We start from the raw sequence: 17,633 nt of genomic DNA on the forward strand, positions 1-17,633 counted from the left end.
CTCCCCGCGCAGTCACGTGGGGCGCGGTCATGTGGGCGCGGCGGAAAAGGTGGTGGCAGGGGTGGCGACCGGGACCGGGACCGGGACCGGGCTGGGGCTGCCCTTTCCCGGCTGCTTTAGCCAGGCCCCGTGTCCGAGCAGCCCGGAGTGGGTGGTCTGGGGCTGATGTGAACACAAGGGCAGTGATTTGTGCGTGCTCCGCGGTGTCAGTGCTGAGTGTGTGAGCAGGGGGTCCCGTGGAAGCGGGGTTTGTGTCTCGGGGTCCCGGGGCTTGGGTTGAGTCCGTTCTTCAGCCCCGCCTAAAAAGCTCCTGTGTGCGGCTCCTGAATGACCCTTCTGAGAGAGCTTTCCTCCTCGGAGTGCTTTCTTCTGCTTTCCTCCTGTGTCACCACCGCCCTTTTAACTGATCTGGGTTCTTTCACCCTTCTGAGACCCCTTGCTAGGTTCGTCTTCCTCGCCTTACCTTAACCGTGACAGCTTGTCCGACGTCAGTGGAAGAGGAGGGGTTTGGTGTGCTCGCATTTCTTCAGACTATCTTGTGTCCTGCCTGTCCCGCCTGCCCGGGGCTGTTTGGGGCATTAGGTCTCTTGAGCGCTCTGCAGCGCTGTGGAGCTGGCAGGGTCTCTGCTGTGAGTTCAGGATGTTATGTGGTGCTGTAGGTTAGGAAGTAAGGAAGGGTGATGGAATTTCTGCAGAGCTTGGCTCTCCTCTTGCAAGGGGTCCAAGGATTAGAGTGAAGCCTAGGGCTGTATCCAGTTATGGCAAGAGGCCTGTTCAGAGATGGGGTATGGCCAGGCTGTTCACTGCTGCTCTGCCTGCTTGTGGAGATCCCTGATGGGCTGGATCCAGTGGGTCTCTGTCTGGGGTGCCTTTGCCCATCCACATCTTTGCACACAGAGATGCTGGTCTCTCTTCAAACAAGTTCAGCCACAGGAATAAACCATAGTGAGCATTGCCCCATTTACATTGATAAAATCAGCTTGTCTGGGGGTTGAGACAAGAACATCTGGAGACCTTTAAGGGGCACCTGCATCCCAGTCAGTGTTGAAATGAGCCCCAAATTTAGTGCCTTTTTTTGCAGGAGTCACACAGCTGTGAGCAGTGCTGAGCCTCACCCCGCTGAAGGTATCAGCGTTGGCAGCACACATGGCCTGCCAGGGAGGCACGAAGGCAATAGTGAGAGTAGGGGGAAATGGGAAACAGGGAGCCAGTTCTTCCCTGCTATTCATCTCCTCCAGGGTTGGACCGGCCCCTGCAGCCCCACTGGAGCTCTCATCGTGGTCCCTGCTATAGCAGGAGGAGGGGAGCTGGATGGAGCCGCTGCGGGGCTGGGGCTGCCATGGCTCTGGTCTCTGGCTGCTGCTGGAGCGCAGGGCCACTGAGGCATCTCGCTAGGTGTCCTCCGATCCCTGCTCTGAGCTTCCAAGGAACAAAAGCTCTTCAGAGCCAATGATGTGATAATTGCTCCTTGTTTCAGTGCCAGGGTCCTCTCCCTGCCCCTCGAGGGGCTGAAACGCAGAGGCTGCTTCTCAAAGTTGGACAAAACAAGCCACTTTGGGAGGTGGAAAACCTTGCTTTGTTTTTGCTTGTGTAAAACCACAGGCAGTTATCCTCTATTATTCCCAGGGCTTGGGAGCACTGTGGGGCTGATCCCTGCCTGGCTCTAGGTTCCCTTGCTGTCCTTTGCCAGCTGTCCTGCCTGCCTCCAGGAGTACCTGGCACACTGACACTTCTGGACTGGGGAGTATGTGGGGTGCCCCATAGCCTGCATGTGCTTGCTGGTTTCCCCTGAGCAGCACAGACAGGTCCCACATTGCTGCTGGGGACAGAGGGTGTAGATATATCTAGGGGGGTGTGGGGTTTCTTGTGGCACTGGTGGAGTCCCTCTGAATGGGCAGAGGTGACAGGCTGTGGTGTGGTGGGGGCCAGAGTGTCCTTTGGGTCCAGGGACTCCTCTGTCTCAGGGGCACCACTGGCACAGCTGTGGCTGCTGGCACAGCCATTCTACTTGAGCACCCTGCACCTTGACCTTCCCTGTGGTGGAAGGATCCTGCCCCTGTGGGGCCAATCACAGCAGGTCTACAATCTTGTAAGTGCCCTGTGCACCGTGGCATGGCACAGAGTATTGTGTCCAGTTTGGGGCTCCCCAGTTCAAGAGGGACAGGGAACCACTGGAGAGAGTCCAATGGAAGGCCATGAGCATGATGAGGGGAGTGGAACATTTCTCTTCTGAGGAGAGGCTGAGACCTGGGGCTCTTTAGCCTGGAAAAGAGACTGGGAGGGGATCTTACAAATGCATATAAATATCTGAAGGATGAAGGTCCTGAGGTTGGGGCTGGGTCCTTTTCAGTGGTGGCCAGTGACAGCACAAAGGACAGCGGGTACAAACTACCACACAGGTTTCACTTCAGCTTGAGAAGTTTCTTTACTTGTAGGGTGCAGGAGCACTGGAACAGCCTGCCCAGAGAGGTTGTGGAGTCTCCTTGTCTGGAGACTTTCAGAACTCACCTGGATGTGTTCCTGTGCAACCTGATCTAGGGGACCCTGTGCTGGCAGGGAGGTTGGACTAGATGATCTCCAGGGGTCCCTTCTAACACCTACCATTCTGATTCCACGTTTCTGTGGCTGGTTCCTAACACAGGCACGCTGCCAGTCCAGCTCCTGCTGCTTCCCTTCTACCTTGGTTTCCTCTTCTGTAAGGGGCAGCCCTGGCCCTCTCAGGACTGTCTGCCTGACTTTGGAGCCTGATATTTCCTATTAAAAAGATCTGTGCCCAGGCATTATCTGAAGGGTGCTGAGTGCTCAGCGCCTCCAGCAGAGCTGTCGCTCGTTCTTGCTGCGTTGACCTCGCCTGGTTCCGAGCCCAGGGCTGTGCTGCCCCTCACCTGTGTGTGCCCATGGCTGCCCAGCCCTAGGTGTGCTGTTGGCAGGCTGTCAGGAAGCTGCCAGTGCTGGTGATGCTCATATCTGGGAGTCCTCTTAACCTGGTGTAACTTCATTGGCTTCTGTTTAAAGCAGCAATTAACTCGGCCGCGGCGGTTGGTCCCGTGGCCACAGCTGCTTCCCGTGGTGGCTGAGATGCATCCCCCCAGTGCACAGCCTCGGGGAGAAAATGGAAACCTGACTCTGTCAGAAGGCTTTGCTGGGGCATGAAGTCACCTTGGCTGGCCCCTGGTCACACTGTGATCCCCTGTGAGCATGGGGATCAGCACCCCAAGCCCGGGTGCTGCTATCCCCTGGATATGAGGCACTCGCTGGAGCTGCGTGCTGGAGGGCAGTGACAGCCCTCCAGCTCTGTGGTGTCTTAGCAGCTCCCAGTCCAAACTAAGCTGCTGGGAGAGCCAGGAGTAGGGGCTGAGTGCTGTTCTGCCTCTAGGGCTGCTCCCAGGGCCACCCAAACCACAAGAGTCTATGGTGCCATGTGGTCCCCAGCAGTGAGGCTCCCCCTCCTTGCTGCGACCAGCACATGATGGGACCTGGGAGCTTTAGCTGGGGAAGATGTGTTGCATGTTTACCATTTTTCTGGGAGCTGCCAGTTCCCAGAGCCAGGTGGCTTGGGGCTGACTGTAGCACTAATCTCCCAACAAATGCCAGGTGCCCAGCCCTCACAAGGGAGAGAAAGGAGAGCAGGCAGTGGAAGTGAAGAAACCGGGCACATCACCCTGGTGGTGAAGTGGCTCCTGCTTGTCCCCTTGGCTGCATCCTCTCTAGGCCTGGGGTGGGGACAGGAGCAAGAGCTCAGGTACTTTGGTCTGTCCCACCTGAAGAACAACCCCAGCACCAAACTGACGTGGGTGTACCTCGCTTTCTCTCCTCCCCAGCGCAGAAAACCCTGATGGGGCTGGGTGGGTGATGGGGCTGCGAGGTACCGACAGAGCCCGTCTGTGAAACTTGGCCAGGAGGACAGAGGGAGATTGATGTTGGCTTGGGTGCCTGGCCTTCAGCTGCAGGCTCTGCCTGCCTCTGTGCCAGCTGGGGACAAAAGCGCCGGCCCTGGATGGCACCACAGGGCTGGCGTAAGTCCCCTGGGGACAGCTGACAGCTCTGTGAGGCTGGCGCCCACCCAGCAACTGGCACCAAGGGGCTGTGCAGGGAGGCTCTCCCGCCAGGGTGCTCACCCATGGTCCAGTGTCTGCACTCCACCACGGAGCTGGAGCCCCCCCAGCCCCACGTCTGCCCTACCTTGGGTCTCCTGTCCCTTGGCCAAGCCTGGGTGTGGTGGAAAGGAGCTGGGGTGGCCTCAGGGAGCACCCCACAAAGCTGGGAGTGGGGAGTGGAGTTTGGGACTGGGAGCTCATGGAGGTAGAGGCTCCTGCCTAGCCCTGCTGGCATCTCCTGTGTGGGAGATAAAACCTGACAGCCACCACCAAGTACATCACCACCACAGGGTCCCTGGCAGAAACAAACCCCCAGCACACCACTGAAAATCCAAGAACAGCTTTATTTGTGTAGGAAGATTGATGCTGTCTAAAAACCCATCGCTGCCAGAGGGTGGCTTGGCCACCCAGCACCTACAAATGCTCCCAGGTGCTGGCACCTCCCTGTTCAGTGCCACCTAGGGGATGTAGGTGCCAGGCAAGCCAAGGAGAAGAGGTGCACCCCTTCTCTTGCCTCCAAATGGGGCCTCCCAAAATGAAGTCTCAGAAGCCTGGCCTGGGCCAATGGTGGGGGCTCGTGGGGACCCTCTGCAGTGGGGAAGGCATGCATGGCAGCAGGGTGGAGCTGGCTCAGCCTGTCCTGGTGGGTCCTGGGCATGACATGGGGCTGGGCATCCACCTGCCCCGTTTGTGGAATGGGTGCATGCAGCTGAGTGGTCTGCAGGATTTGTGGTGCTGGGCAGGAGGTGCAGGGCTTTGCTTCTGGTGAGTGGTGTGAGGGAGTGGGTGATGCCTGCCTCAGGAGCACAGCCAAGGGCCATGGGGGGGGGGGGGGGGGGTGTTGCCTGGATATGGCTTCAGCAGGCAGTGCCAGCCTCCCACCCACGTGCCCCTGCAGGGTCCCTCTTGCCACGACAGGTGGGTCACTGGGGCTCTCACCATGCCACAGTGGCACCACAGCCTCCAAGGAAAGGGGTCGGTCCCATTTCCTTCCTGCCCTGCCTGGAAGACCCTGTGCCCTCTTTTGCACCCAGAGTCATGGGCAGACAGGCCCCACTGGCCTGCCAGCCCTTGGGGCTGGCTGTGAGCAGAGGGAAAAGAGAGCATCAACACATTTCTCTCTGTAGGACCTACGTAAACATCTGCTACTACTTTTATTTCCTGCTAAGCACAGAGGATATCCAATTCTGGAGAGCTGGAAGCCTTGCTGAGCTTGTCCTCTTGAGATTTTGGATGCCCTCTTCTCTGGTGCAGGAGCAGCAGGGATGAACCTGCCTGAGGGACACTGCACCTGGGGCCAGGGTGGACAGAAAGCTACAGAACAGGACAGTTGTTACCTCTGGCTCTTTGCTGGCACTGTGGTGCTGTGGGAGTGCAGCAGTCTGGGGATGCCACTGCTCCTACAAAAGGACTGGCCAAGCTGCCCCCACTGATTTCACCCCCAAAAAATCTCCCTTTGGAGATAGGCTGTGGGCCCTAGCCTGCAAATAGTGGCAGTGCCAGTCCCCAGTGCCAAGCAGCTCCCCTCTGCAGCTGCAATGGCCATCTGCACCCCTTCACCATCAGTGGATCCAGGCTCACCTGCTGCCTGCCTTGAGGCTGGTGTTGCCTCAGAGGAGATGGAGCCACCTGCTCAGTGTCCCTGCCCCAGTGCTGGGGGCATCATGAGCAGCTCTGGTCTCCACAGGGAGGAGAGCTTCCCTGGCCTGCTGCTTTGCTGTGCGTTGGAGCTGGCTGGGGGCTGAAGAGACCCTGTCTGTTCCTGGGCTGGGGGCTATGGGGTCATAGCACTCCCCACAGTCTGGGTGCAGGCAAGGGTGCTACCTGCTGTTCCCTGCAACTGAGCTCTGCGCCAGGGAAGGAGAGAGGATTGCAGCCTCTCACCTGGCAGCTCATGGCCTGCAGCTCAGTGATGCAGCCAGCCTGGAGAAGCAGCAGCCTGACATGGAAGATGCAGAGTGTTTGTCTGGAAGGTGGTGTGCTCCCTGGCCACCAGCTATGCAGCATCCCAAAGTACTGGGGGCTCCCTTGTGCCATGGTAGTGCAGCATCCCTGCGTACCTGGGGCTTCCCTGGGTAACTGGGGGGGACACCATGCAGGAGGAAGGAAGGGTCTCTCTCCAGCTGACCGTGGGTACCTGGCCTTGCTCCTCCCCACCTCCCTCGGTGCTCCAGCATCCAAAGGGGTGTGGGGGGCTGCCACCTGTCCAGGTTCCAAAGTTTCCCCCCAGGCTGTGCCACTGCTCCAGGCCAGAGGAAAACGCGGTTCTGGCTGAGCTCGTGGTGCCAGGGTGCACTCTGAGGGGTCAGGCTGGGAGGCAGTCATGCTTGCCCAGTCCTCAGGGCACGGTGTGGATGTCCTCTGAGCGCAGCACTTTGTAGACGACCCAGTAGAAGATGTTGAAGACCAGGAAGGTGAAGGGGAAGATGGCTCTGGAGATGGTGTCGATGCGCTTGGCCCGGTTGACGTAGCGCCTGTGGAGGCTCTCCCCTTCCCGCAGCAGCGTGCTGGCTGGCATGGGGCTGTTGAGGCCAGGGCCTTCTCCAGCCCCATCCTTGGGCTGCAGGCAGTGGCCCAGCCCATAGCCTCGCAAGTAGAAGCGGCTCTCCCGGACAAGCTCTTCCTCCTGGAGAAAGCAAAGGCTGTCAGCCAGGGCAGCCGGTGGGCACGGGTGCTGCGGGGCTGCACAGACCCTCCTGCTGGGCAGTGTGGCCGTGTGAGTGCCCCCTGCAAGGCTGGCTGCCTTTCCACGGAGCCCAAAGCATGCAGGCAAAAGCGTGGTGCCCGGCGGGCAGAGGCAGGTGGCGGAGTGCTTGGTGTGGGTGGCAGAGCCCTGACCCACTGCCTTGCCCTGACCCACTGTGTTTGAAGGGTGCATGCAGGGGCAACCCCAAGCTGTGCAGCCTGACACTGATCCACCCCTGGCCTCCTCCCAGCTCTAGCTGTAGGGAAGCCCAGCTCTCCAGCAGCTGGGGGGACAGGGCTGAGCTGGGGGGTGGGGAAATGGACACACGAGGGTGCAGGGGATGTGGGTTGCATAGGGGGTCTAGGGGGCACTGGAGTGCAGAGCACTTAAGGGTGCAGGTTGCATTGGGGTGCAAGGAGTTTAGGGGCATGGGCACTGCTGTGACAGCCATGTTTGCTGCATGGTGAAAATGTGCCAGTGCCAGTGAATAGGAGGGGGCAGGCAGCTTGCTGGGGCAGACTGGGGCAGGGATGCAGGAGCCTGGCTACCACCAGGGCTTGCAGGACCTTCCAGTGCCTCCAAGGGCCCAGACCTCCATTTCTCCCTATGTCTTCTTGGCAGGTGTTGCTCAGGGCAGCAGAGAAGGGAGTCTGAGAGAGCTGGACTCCTTGCTGGTCTCTCTGCCCTTGCTTATGGCATCTCACTCCATATTGGTGGGGGCTGCAGGGAGGGCAGTGTGCCCATGGGGCCACGTGCCCATGACCAAGCCTGCAAGAGTGCCTTGAGAGCCAGGTGTCCGACCTCACCTTCAGGTAGCAGCCAGCTGCTACTGTTGATGGCACAGCCCTGCTCACCTTGCAGCCCCTCTGGTGCCCATGCTCCTCCCCACCAGCACACCACTGCAACTTGCCTTCTTTTATTCTCGTGGAGGGTTGTGTGTGCAAAGATTTGTCAAGGGACCAGCACATGAGAGCCCAGCCTGCACATCTGGCTTCTCTCAGAGCCCCTGGGCCACTTCGTCTCTGTGGCACATCCCACCTCTGCCCTCTGCCAGTGCCACATCTGTCTGCAGTGGGTCTCTTCTGCCAGGGCGTGCTGCAGGCTGGTCCCATTCCCCCCTGAAGCCTGGATACCGGATCCCAAACGCCATCTCTGACCGACGCTGCCCTCCAGACTGCGGAGAGCAGCCTGGCCGCTGAGGTCAGCGCTGAGCGGGCAGGGGGCTCTCATGCGGAGAGCGTTTGTCCTGGCATCTTGATTTAACTCAGCAATCCGCCGGCTAAGCAAGATCCCTCAGCGGGAGGAGCAGCCGCGGCTCAGATTGCTGAGCTCTCATTTGCAGCAGCTTTATTGCCCAGCCCCGGGCTGAGCGCTTGCGGCTGCCCCGGGGGATGCGGTGGAAGAAAGCTGGAGTGCCCTGGGGGTCAGCAGCCCTCCTCCATCCATCTCCAGCACGTCCACAGCCAGGGTGTTTGGGGGACAGGGCAGGTCATCCCAGATGGGTCCCTCTGGGCTGGAGCAGCTCCAGGGCACTTACTGGGAGCTGAGGCTGGGTGCAGGAATCGCCCTGGGCACGGCTGTGCAGGGTCTGTGGGAAGATTTACCATCGGGCTGCAGCGCCTGGGCAATGCTGTCTCAGGCACTGCTGGCACAGCAGCTGCAGGCAGCAGGATTCTGGTCCCTTTCTGACCCAGCAACAACAAGGGCTGCTTCTGCCTGCAACCAGTGCCTTGCCAGCAGCACCCGTGGGTGGCTCTGCAACTTCCACTTCTGTGCAGCTGCACTTTGATCTGTTTTAAGCTAGAAGATGGTTCCTAGGTTCGGCAGAATCTTGCCTTCTGTGCCCCAGCTGCGTGGGTGTTCGTCTCCAGCAACTGGACCTCAGGGGTTGTGAAGTGCAGGGAGCGAGGGTTGATGATAGCACAGGGGAGGCTCAAGGCAGCTCGGCTGAGCTGGGAGGCAAGTATGTACCAGACCTCGACACCTCCCTGGAGCTGTGGCCATTTCCCAGGGCAGCCTGGGAGCCTGCCCAGCCCCACCAGTCCTCCCTACACCTCGAGCTGCAAAGTGCCCGAGTACCCTGAGCAACTGCCCCTGAAGACAGCCTCCAGTGCCTCAAAACCTGCTTGCACCAGGAAAGCTGGGCAGGCAGGGCCCTCACCCTGCCAGAAGTGTGGGCACAGCCTGGGGAGCTGTGCAGCAGCCCAGGAGCAGACATTGGTCTGCCCCCCACATCGTTCACCCCTCTGCAAAGGGGGCTCCACCGGGGTCCCGCTTTACAGAAAGGGAAACTGAGGCACGGAGCAGGGGTGTCTAGGCAAATCTGCTCCGTTCCCATCCCCCTCTCAAACCCGTTTTCAGCCCAGGGAGCGGCAGCTCCATCCCTACGGGCACAAGCTCTGTGCCCTTGCTCGCCGCTGGGGCCGGCTCCCGGCGGGGCTCGTTCGGGGAGCGTGCGGCCGGCCGGGGGTGCGCTGCGCCGCAGGGCGCGGGGGCCGCCGAGGGCCGTGCGTTACCCGGGAGCTGCAGAGCGTCGCGTAGGGGTGCTCGCCGCCGTGCCGGCCGCTCGGCTGCCGCAGGGACTCCGGGCTGGCCGTCCCGCTGCTCAGGCCCTTGGACAGCACGCACCAAACAGAAACAGGACAGCGGGTGACCGACGGCTCTGCCCTGGCCCTGGGGACAGCGGCTCTGGGGGCCGGGATGGGGACAGCGGAGGGGCACGGTCTCTGCATTGGAGGGAACCGCCCCCAGTAGTGCCCAGGTGCCAGGATCTGTCTTCAGCGTGTGCCAGGTCCCTGTCGGCTGTGTGCTGTGTGTGTTTTCCATGGCAGTCTGGTGCCCTGTGGTGTGCTTGTGGCAAGATCATGAGAGTGGGGCAGCCATGTGCCTTCCCTGAGCATCTCACAGGTCTGGTGCTGGTGCTGCTGGGCTGACAGAGCAGAGAGCTGTCCCACCAGCAAGAGACCCTGCCTCTCCAGGCCCTGCTGCACTCCCATCTGCAGCCCAGACTCTGTCCATTGGTGCCACCGAGCCCCCTTGGTGCTTCACCACCCTGATGCAGCAATGGGCCCCGGTCACCACTGTGGCACAGCGAGGAGCCTGGGTTTGGTGCTGCAGGTAAGGGGAAAGGCTGTTTCCCCCAGGCTATTCTAGAGGAGGCAGAGCCCGAGGATGCCACGCTGGGCATGTTTGTGCTAGCAGGACCTGAGGCACCCACAGGTGCTGTGCACTGTGCTGCTCGGGCAGGGTTAGGCTGTGCCTGGTGTGCTCGAGGAACCAGGCTGCGGGACACAGCCCAGCGCTGAGCCCTGAGAAGCTGGCCCTGCGGCCCCAGAGCTTCTCCTGCGTGGCTGAGGAGGGGCAGATGCGGTGAGAGCAGTGGCAGGAGGGACTCACCATCCTCTGGCGCCGCTGGCGCCGGCGCAGGCGCATGAACTCCTTGTGCTGGCGCGAGACGAAGTTGACCGCCGCGTACTCCAGCAGGGCGGCGAAGACGAACAGCAGGCACACGGCCATCCAGATGTCGATGGCCTTCACGTAGGAGACCTGTGAGGACGAGAGGGAGCTCAGGGACCTGCTGCCTCTACCTCACTCATTGCCCCTACTGCCAGCTTTGCCCTCTGGGCTGGGACACGTGGGCCAGAGCTTGCCCAGCTGAGCAGTGCCACGTTCCCTCTCATGGTGCTCTGGAGAGCAAGGCTATGGAAGGCTGCTCCTGCCCTTGGGGCACTGGGGGCAGCAGTGGGCACTCTAGGTGCCCCAGGTAGGCTGAAGTGTGGAAGCCTGAGATGGAGCCAGCACTGACCTTGGGCAGAGAGGCACGGGAGCCAGCACTCTGTGTGGTCATGGTGAGCACAGTGGTGATGCCCAAGCCCACTCGGGCTGGTGCTGCATCCATGTTGATCCAGAAGGAGACCCAGGAGAGGATGACGATCAGCAAGCTGGGTATGTACATCTGGATCAGGTAATAACCCATCTGCCTCTCCAGATGGAACTTCACCTCAATGCAGGTGAACTTGCCTGTGAGAAAGAAGAGCCCCAATGGGCAAGAGGGACCTCCAGGCCACAGTGGGAGGGGTTGGCAGCATGTCACTGGGTTGCTCACCTGTGTTGTAGTACTTGGTGCAATAGCCCAGGTCCTTCTCATCTCTGAGGATGAACTGTGGGAGTGTCAAGCCCTCTGCCACCTGCACAGCCTCTTGCTCCTCTAGCCACTCAAAGATGAGGTCATTCATGGTGTAGCCAACTGGAGAGGACAGAGGAAGTCATGGGACTGGGGGACATGCAGCTCATTCATCCCTACTCTGAATGACCAATCCATACCATTCACCTCTCTCAGAAGCAAGCAGATGTCAGCCTTTGGGATAGGATGGGGGAGGACAAAGCACAGCTTGAACACCCCCACCCCCAGGTACTCACAGCTCTCCAGTTGCATGGTGCACGTCTGGATGTCCATGGGGAAGTTCTTGAGGTCCATAGGGCAGGACAGGATCAATGTCAGCCTGGAGCAGGCAGAGAAAAGGGTGGAGTTGCTGAGGGCTGGGGCAGTCAGTGGGGGAAAGCTGCCCCATGTGAGGGAAGAGGAAATCTTTGCCTCCTCCCTTGGGCACTGCACCAGAGGAGAAGGGTTCTACCTAATGCTGTAGAGCACGTTGCCGTTCTTGAAGATGCGCAGCAGCTTGTTGTCGGTGGTGACCTCGTGGAAATTGGCCCCTTTCTCGTTGGCAAAGAACAAGTCTGGCTTCCAGATGGAGTCAAGCATGGAGGGGTCAAGGTCGAGGGAGTCATCAGGGTACTCGTGGTAAGCCAGGCGGGGGTCATTCCACTGCTGCCGCAGGAAGACGTTCACCCGGTAGTCCTGGGGCAGGGGGCACCGCGTCAGCTGGGAGCGACCCACGGCGCTCAAGGAAGGGGAAGAGAGGGAGGAGGAAGTGGAAGGGGGTCTCCTGGTCAAGGCTCAGCCCTGTAGGTGCTGCCTGCCACGAACCTTACTTGGGGCAGGGGCAGCTCAGGAGCCTTCTCACACTTTCAGCAGCCAGGGGAAATGAAAAAGCCAAAGTGACAGCAGCCGAGAGGAGGAGGAGGAGGAGCAGTAAGTGCTGCCTGTAGTGTTTCTTGCAGGGCTATGTGGCCCTGTAGGGGACTGATGTGATGGCTGATGATGTTAAGGCTTTGGAGCAGCACAAACTGGACATTTTTATCCCTGGGGTTTCCTCAGAGGAATTCCACATGCACCTGAGGAGGCTGGGGATGGCAGGTACACAGAGCTTGCTTGCATTGTGAGGCACCTGCTGAACCTGCAAACAGCACAGAGTTACTGCCAGCTGCCTTGCTCCAACCCTTCAAGGTGTTATTTCTAGCTCAGGCACAGGGAATGTGTCCTACACAGCCCAGAAAATCCACAGCCATTTGCTATGGCTTGGCATGACCCTAGCATGGTGCCAGCACCAGTTCTGGAGTAAAGGCCACAGGGCTCCTCCTGTAAGCACGGCTGTGGGCTCAGGCAATGGGACCTGCATGCTCCCCAGCAGAGTGACTACCAGCCCCGAGGCAGGGGGAGAGGAGCCTGCACTGCTGGCAAAACCTCTCACCATGGTGGTCTCAGTGACGGAGCCAAAGCTGTTGATGAAGATGTTGCACGTCACGTTGACAGGAGGACCTGGAAAACAGCATGAAGTGTCCCCTCGCTGCCGGCTGGGGAGACACGGGCGCTGCACAGCCACCCTCTCCCCCCTGGGGTCACCCCCACAGCGTGTCGGGATGAGCCCCAGCACACCCTGCAAGCACGGCAGGTGCCCGCACTGCCATGCAAAGCTGGCACAGGCAGGGCAGTCGGGACTCTGGGGAGGAGCAGTCGGGACTCCGGGGAGGGCCTTGGGAGGGAGGGGCTTGGGTCAGGGCCCTGCCCTCAAACCCACACCCGCCGGTTCCCCGGCTTTGAGCAGCCATAGGCAAGGGTTGCTGTCAGGTTTGGGAGCCTCACATCCTCCCCTTACCTTTAAAGTTGGGTCGAATCCGGGCGTCGTAGCCTGACGTTCTTCCCATAAGCTTGTCCAGGAAATCAGAGGGTGACATGGGCTGGGGCAAGCTCCTCGAAGCAGCTTTAATCTCCTCCCGCCCTGAGACCAGCCTGTGGGGCAGAGAGGCAAGTTACCTGTCTGCTGGTACCAGGGGTCTGCAGGCACATTGGCATCCCACAGGGATTGCCAGCTGCCAGGACAAGGGGCTGTGCCCACCCTGCATTGATTCCGGCTCCAAGTTAATGCACCGACCCCAATACATCTTCCTCCTGCTGTGATCCCAGCAGCTTGTCCCCTTGCCTGCCTCAGCCTGAGTGCTGTGTGCCTGTGTTCTGCATGTCTTCTGCCAGCAAAGCCCCTGCCTGCCTTGCCCCCTGCCATGGCATTCAGAGCCACGTGCCTCCTGGCTCCAGGGCTGTAGTGGGCAAGGGGCACAGCAGATGATGGACCTGTACACAGCAGCCAGGCTCTGTGCCAGTGCTGGAGGGGCAAAGCAAGGAGGGTCGCCCCTGGTCTAATCACCAGCACCAGCCTGAGTTGCTCAGCAATTGTCCATACCCTACCTGGCACAGACTCATGGCTTGGGGGTACTTGGGAGACACAACATCTCATCCTGAGCCATGGGCTGGCCTGGTGTGAACGAGGAGGTGCCGAGGAGCACAGCTGGGGTTGTGACACTTTGCCAGAGGCCAAGACCACATGGCAGGAGGGAAGCAGCAAAGCCTACCTCTGTGCTGGCTGTGGTGTGGAGATGACAGGAGCTCTCCCACGCAGCGCTCCCAACCGTGATGGAGACTTATTTAAAGTGACCTTGGAGGGGGTATTTTTGTGAATGCATCCTAGCCCACGAGTTTCTCTCCCCCCACCGGTCTGTAATGATCACTTCAAGGAACAATGTGAGACGTTTGCTCACCACACCGCCAGGCATGTGGCTGCAGTGGAGAGGAATTAGCTGGAGACCTCTGGACACAAAGAAAGCTTTGAGCTCACTGCCGGTGCTGCTGCATGCTGCCTTCTAACTGCAAGGGCCACGTCCAGGTAGATTCCTGCTTGGGGCTACAACCCTATTACCACAAATAGAGGATGATGGGGGGAGCTGGGACCTTCTGTGGTCCTTGTTCCTACCTCCTCTCAGAGGAGTGGGATCCATCCTGGAGGAGCTTATGTGCATCTTTGCCAGCTAGAAGCAGCCACTACAGCCACCCCAAAACGATCCAGCCTGGCAGATTTTTCCTTAATTGGAGATGAGCAGCAGAGAATACTCAGTACCTGGTCAAGAGCAAAAGGCTCCCTCCGGGAGCTGCATTAGAAACATTTGTCTTTGAGAGGAGGGCTGCGAAAGGCCAGGGTAACAAAGAGTTAAATCAGGCCTCTTCCTGCCACATAGGTATTAGCCATGTCCTCCTCCTTTGGAGAGGAGGATGAAGGTTTCCTCCCTTGGAGCGTGTGGGAGGAAGGCTCCCTTGGTGCTCAGCAGCTAGCTCCTTGAAGAGGGAGGCTCAGCTAACTGGCTGAGCAGCGGTGGATCTGCAGCCCCAAAGATGCTCGGACCTTGGGGACTGCAGGAGGTGTGGAAACGCCCCAGGTGCAGCCACCTCCAGCACATCACTGACAGGGCCATGCTGGCACACAGCCCCTGGGACCTGGCTCTCCTCAAGGTTTGGCTGCGGCTCTCCAGTCCAGGCACTGTCGGCCCCGGGGGGAATCTTCCACTAACCTGGCCCAGGCACTGCGGGGCCCTGGAGCTCAGCACCTCCATGGAGCAATGGGATGGTGGGGCTGGAAAAGGGCCATGCCTGCCTAAAAACACCACCCTGAGACAAGCAGTTCCGGCGTGTAAAGCGATGACATTTTGATACAGTTTCTCCCCTCCCCACCACAAACGCTGCGGCTCCCACCCGTGCTGCTCCAGCCCTACTGGAAGGGTGGTGGGCGGGGGAGAGGGGGCAGGGAGCAAGCTCAGTCCAGGGGCACTACAGCCCCCCAGCCGATCCCTGCCTGGTCCACTCACCTGCATCCCATTTTGCCCTGATTGCACCCAAAGTGGCCAGAGGCAAAGGGGCACCTGAGGGCTTTGGATTCTCCACCCAAGTGGGTCAAGAATTGTTCCTGCACCGATGGGACCCGGGGTCGGGGTCTGTCCTGAGTCCCCCCCAAACACCCTAAAAGCCAGGTGAAGGTCTGGACATAAGAGGCTTTGCAACCCCGGAGCAGGAGCTACCTGGGCAACCATCTGGCTCAGATCACCCTTACTCCAACCGAGGCAAGGATCCCCAGCGGGCAGACACCGGCTGTGTGCAGCTGGGGCTGGAGGGGGAAGGTCTGGTGGGTTCCCGGGGTGCTCGGTCAGGGTCCTGGGCTAAGGAGGATGAGGCCAGGTTTGGAGAAGCTCCGGCAGCCTGCGGGGAGGTCCGGATCGGGGCTGGCAGGGTTCTGGATGGGGAAAGCAACCCCTGGACAGGTCCGGATAGGGGCTGAGGGTGCGGGTCCCGCTGGGTCTGGAAGGGGATGCCTTGGTCTCGCAGGAGAGATTAGGGTGATGCCAGGGATCCAGAAGGGGAAGTGTGGCTCCCGGAGGAGGGGGGACCGGGTACAGGAGGAAGGGGGTGCAGGGGGAAAGGTGCGGAGAGCGGCGGCTCCCGCAGCCCCTGTCCCGCGAGTGGACCCGCACCGTGCGCTCACCTGAGCGGGCCGCGCCGGGGCAGGAGGCAGCCGAGGAGGAGGAGGAGGAAGGCGAGGGCGCCGGCCCGGAGCTCGCCCATTCCGCCGCAGCCCGCAGCCCCGCCGCCCCGGGCGCACAGGCATGACCCGGCCGGCGACGGCGGCGCCCCCGCTCCCACTCCCGCCTCACCGGGGCCGCTGCCGCCGCCCCCCGCCCGATCCTGCTCCTCATAGTCCGGGCGAGCGGGAGCCCGCCGCGGGGTGGGCGCCGGCCGGCTGCGGGCCCCGGGAGCCGGGCGGAGCCTCGCCTGTCGCGGTGGGGAGGAGGCGGGCACGGCGGCGGGGAGCTCCCCGCCTCCTCCCCGCCGACGCGGGGACCTCTGCTGCCCCGTCGGGGCTGTCCCGGAGCCCACGTCCGCCGTGAGGGCTCCTCGGCGAGGGGCGGCAGGGCCCTGCCCCGCTGCTGGGGAGGGAGGCTGCTCCCTGCGGGATGTGCGAGGGTCCGGGGGTGCCGGGGCTGAAGGAGGCGATGGAGCCCTGGGACCGAGAGATGCGTGGGGTGACGGAGTGTGCGGGTCTGACGGCTGCGCTGAGATTAGAGGATGAGCAGAGCTGAGGGGTGCTCCGGGAACGTGCTGGGATGGAGTGCTCTACAGGGGCTGGGGGGTGCCCTGGTGATACTGCCCGCCTGAGTGGGCACAGACGGGCTCCTTCCTCCCTCTGCCTGGCCCGGCGGTGCCTGCCCTGGGGCCGCAGCTCAGGGCCATCCCGCGGGCAAGCTGGGGCACAGATCCAGGTGGGCTCAGCCCTGCTGTTGGGACCCCTGTGCTCGTCCTTGCCAGAGGCTTAGCGGAGGGGTGGGTGATCCTGTCCCTCAGCGGCAAGTAAGCTCCTCGGAGAAGGTAGGCTGGCCAGGCATGGGCTGCGCTATCTGGGGGGCTGCAGTGCCTGCCAGGGAGAGGGAAACCGAGGCAGAGCGCGGGGAGCTGCTTGTTAGCCAGGGCTCCCACAGGCAGAGCTGAGAGTCGGGTTGCTCGCCTGCTTCTGCTCAGTCCCCTGAGACCACGCTGCCAAGCCGCAGTCACATCTGGTCCCAGGCAATCTGTGATTAATTTGCAAGGAAGTGAATAGTATTAAAAAGAGAGAAAAGCGCAGAATAAATGATCCCCGGCGGATATGTTGTTCAGGTTTCCATGCATCCTACTGTGGCCAGCTCATCTCGTTTATTTGCAGTTTGGTAGTGGCTAGGAGCCACATTGCTGCAGGGGTTCCTAGAGCAGGATCTCAGCGGAAGAGGAAGGGACCCCCTGCCCTCCCCAGGCCATACCGAGGGGCTGGGGTCTGAAACGGCTTCTCCTCGGCAGAAAGCCAGAGCAAGATTCCGAGAGCTCCCCATTGAGTCTGCTGTTGGGAGGCGATGTGAGTGAGGGCTGGCTGTGTGGAGCCGAGCCCTGGGAGCCTGACCCAGTGCAGGGGAGAGGACAGGGGACTGCAGGCAGTGGGCACCTAGCTGCAAGGCAGTGTGCAGAAGTCCTCGCCCTCGCTCATCATCTCTCCCAGCACCAGGAGCTGGGAGAAGTCTCCTCCGATTACCGTTGCCATTAATGTTTACAGGGCTGCCGTGCTGGGAGGCGCAGGGCAGGATCTGGAGCCCCGGGGCGCACAGCAAACGCACGCTGTGTGACAGCTTCCCTTCCAGAGGCTGTCCGACTTAAGCGGACCTGACACTGTTCGGGGGAGAGGAGCCAGCCGTATCCTCTCGGCGCTCCAGGGAAACTGAGGCACCCTCGCACTGTGCCTGCATCCACGCCTGCATCCGTGCCTGCCTCTGCCAAAGGGTCTGGGAATGGCTGGGGCGACTGTGGAGCTGTCTCTGCAGGTGGCCATGAGCACGAGTTCTCAACTGCTGCACATCCTGTGGTCAGCAGGGCACTGGAGCCAAGATAACAAGGCCTTTGGAGTGGCCAGTGAAGCCAGTGTGGCAACACAGATACCTGACAGGCAGAGCTGCAGGGGTCGGTGAAACCATAGCCCCCCTGCCTGCCTTGAAGCTCTGCAGGCAGGCAGCAGTATGAGGAGCAAAGCAGTGCTGAAAATGAACTGAGAAAATGAAGGCAGTGAGCATCCCATCGGGAAGGCGAAGGCAGCTCTGATTTGTTGCCAGCTGGG

At 60.8% G+C, this 17,633-nt stretch overlaps 1 protein-coding gene across 2 annotated transcripts; it reads right to left on the reverse strand.

The window, feature by feature from the left end:
* Window positions 1-4,948: 4,948 nt before the first annotated feature.
* LOC104306354 (glycine receptor subunit alpha-4) lies at window positions 4,949-15,753 on the reverse strand. 2 transcript variants are annotated; one of them, XM_054169423.1, is made up of 10 exons: window positions 15,486-15,753; window positions 12,780-12,913; window positions 12,375-12,442; window positions 11,418-11,641; window positions 11,203-11,285; window positions 10,889-11,029; window positions 10,589-10,803; window positions 10,180-10,329; window positions 9,300-9,395; window positions 4,949-6,723 (listed from the first exon to the last, which is right to left on the reverse strand). In XM_054169423.1, exons 1-10 carry the CDS (start codon window positions 15,563-15,565, stop codon window positions 6,436-6,438), a joined length of 1,479 nt encoding a protein of 492 aa, XP_054025398.1. In that variant the 5' UTR covers window positions 15,566-15,753; the 3' UTR covers window positions 4,949-6,435. The 2 variants fall into 2 exon arrangements, with proteins under 2 accessions (XP_054025398.1, XP_054025399.1); XM_054169424.1 differs by lacking the exon at window positions 9,300-9,395.
* Between the last annotated feature and the right edge of the window lie 1,880 nt (window positions 15,754-17,633).

Source organism: Dryobates pubescens, chromosome 18 (assembly GCF_014839835.1).
Source record: "Dryobates pubescens isolate bDryPub1 chromosome 18, bDryPub1.pri, whole genome shotgun sequence".
In the NCBI taxonomy this organism is placed as follows: Eukaryota; Metazoa; Chordata; class Aves; order Piciformes; family Picidae; genus Dryobates; species Dryobates pubescens.

Coding starts and splice junctions, on each gene's coding strand:
- LOC104306354 (XM_054169423.1), bottom strand. CDS start 15,565: ATGGGCGAGCTCCGGGCCGGCGCCCTCGCCTTCCTCCTCCTCCTCCTC. Junction 11,286..11,417: donor AACGTGCTCTACAGCATTAG/GTAGAACCCTTC, acceptor TGCCTGCTCCAG/GCTGACATTGATCCTGTCCT. Junction 10,804..10,888: donor CACCAAGTACTACAACACAG/GTGAGCAACCCA, acceptor TCTTTCTCACAG/GCAAGTTCACCTGCATTGAG.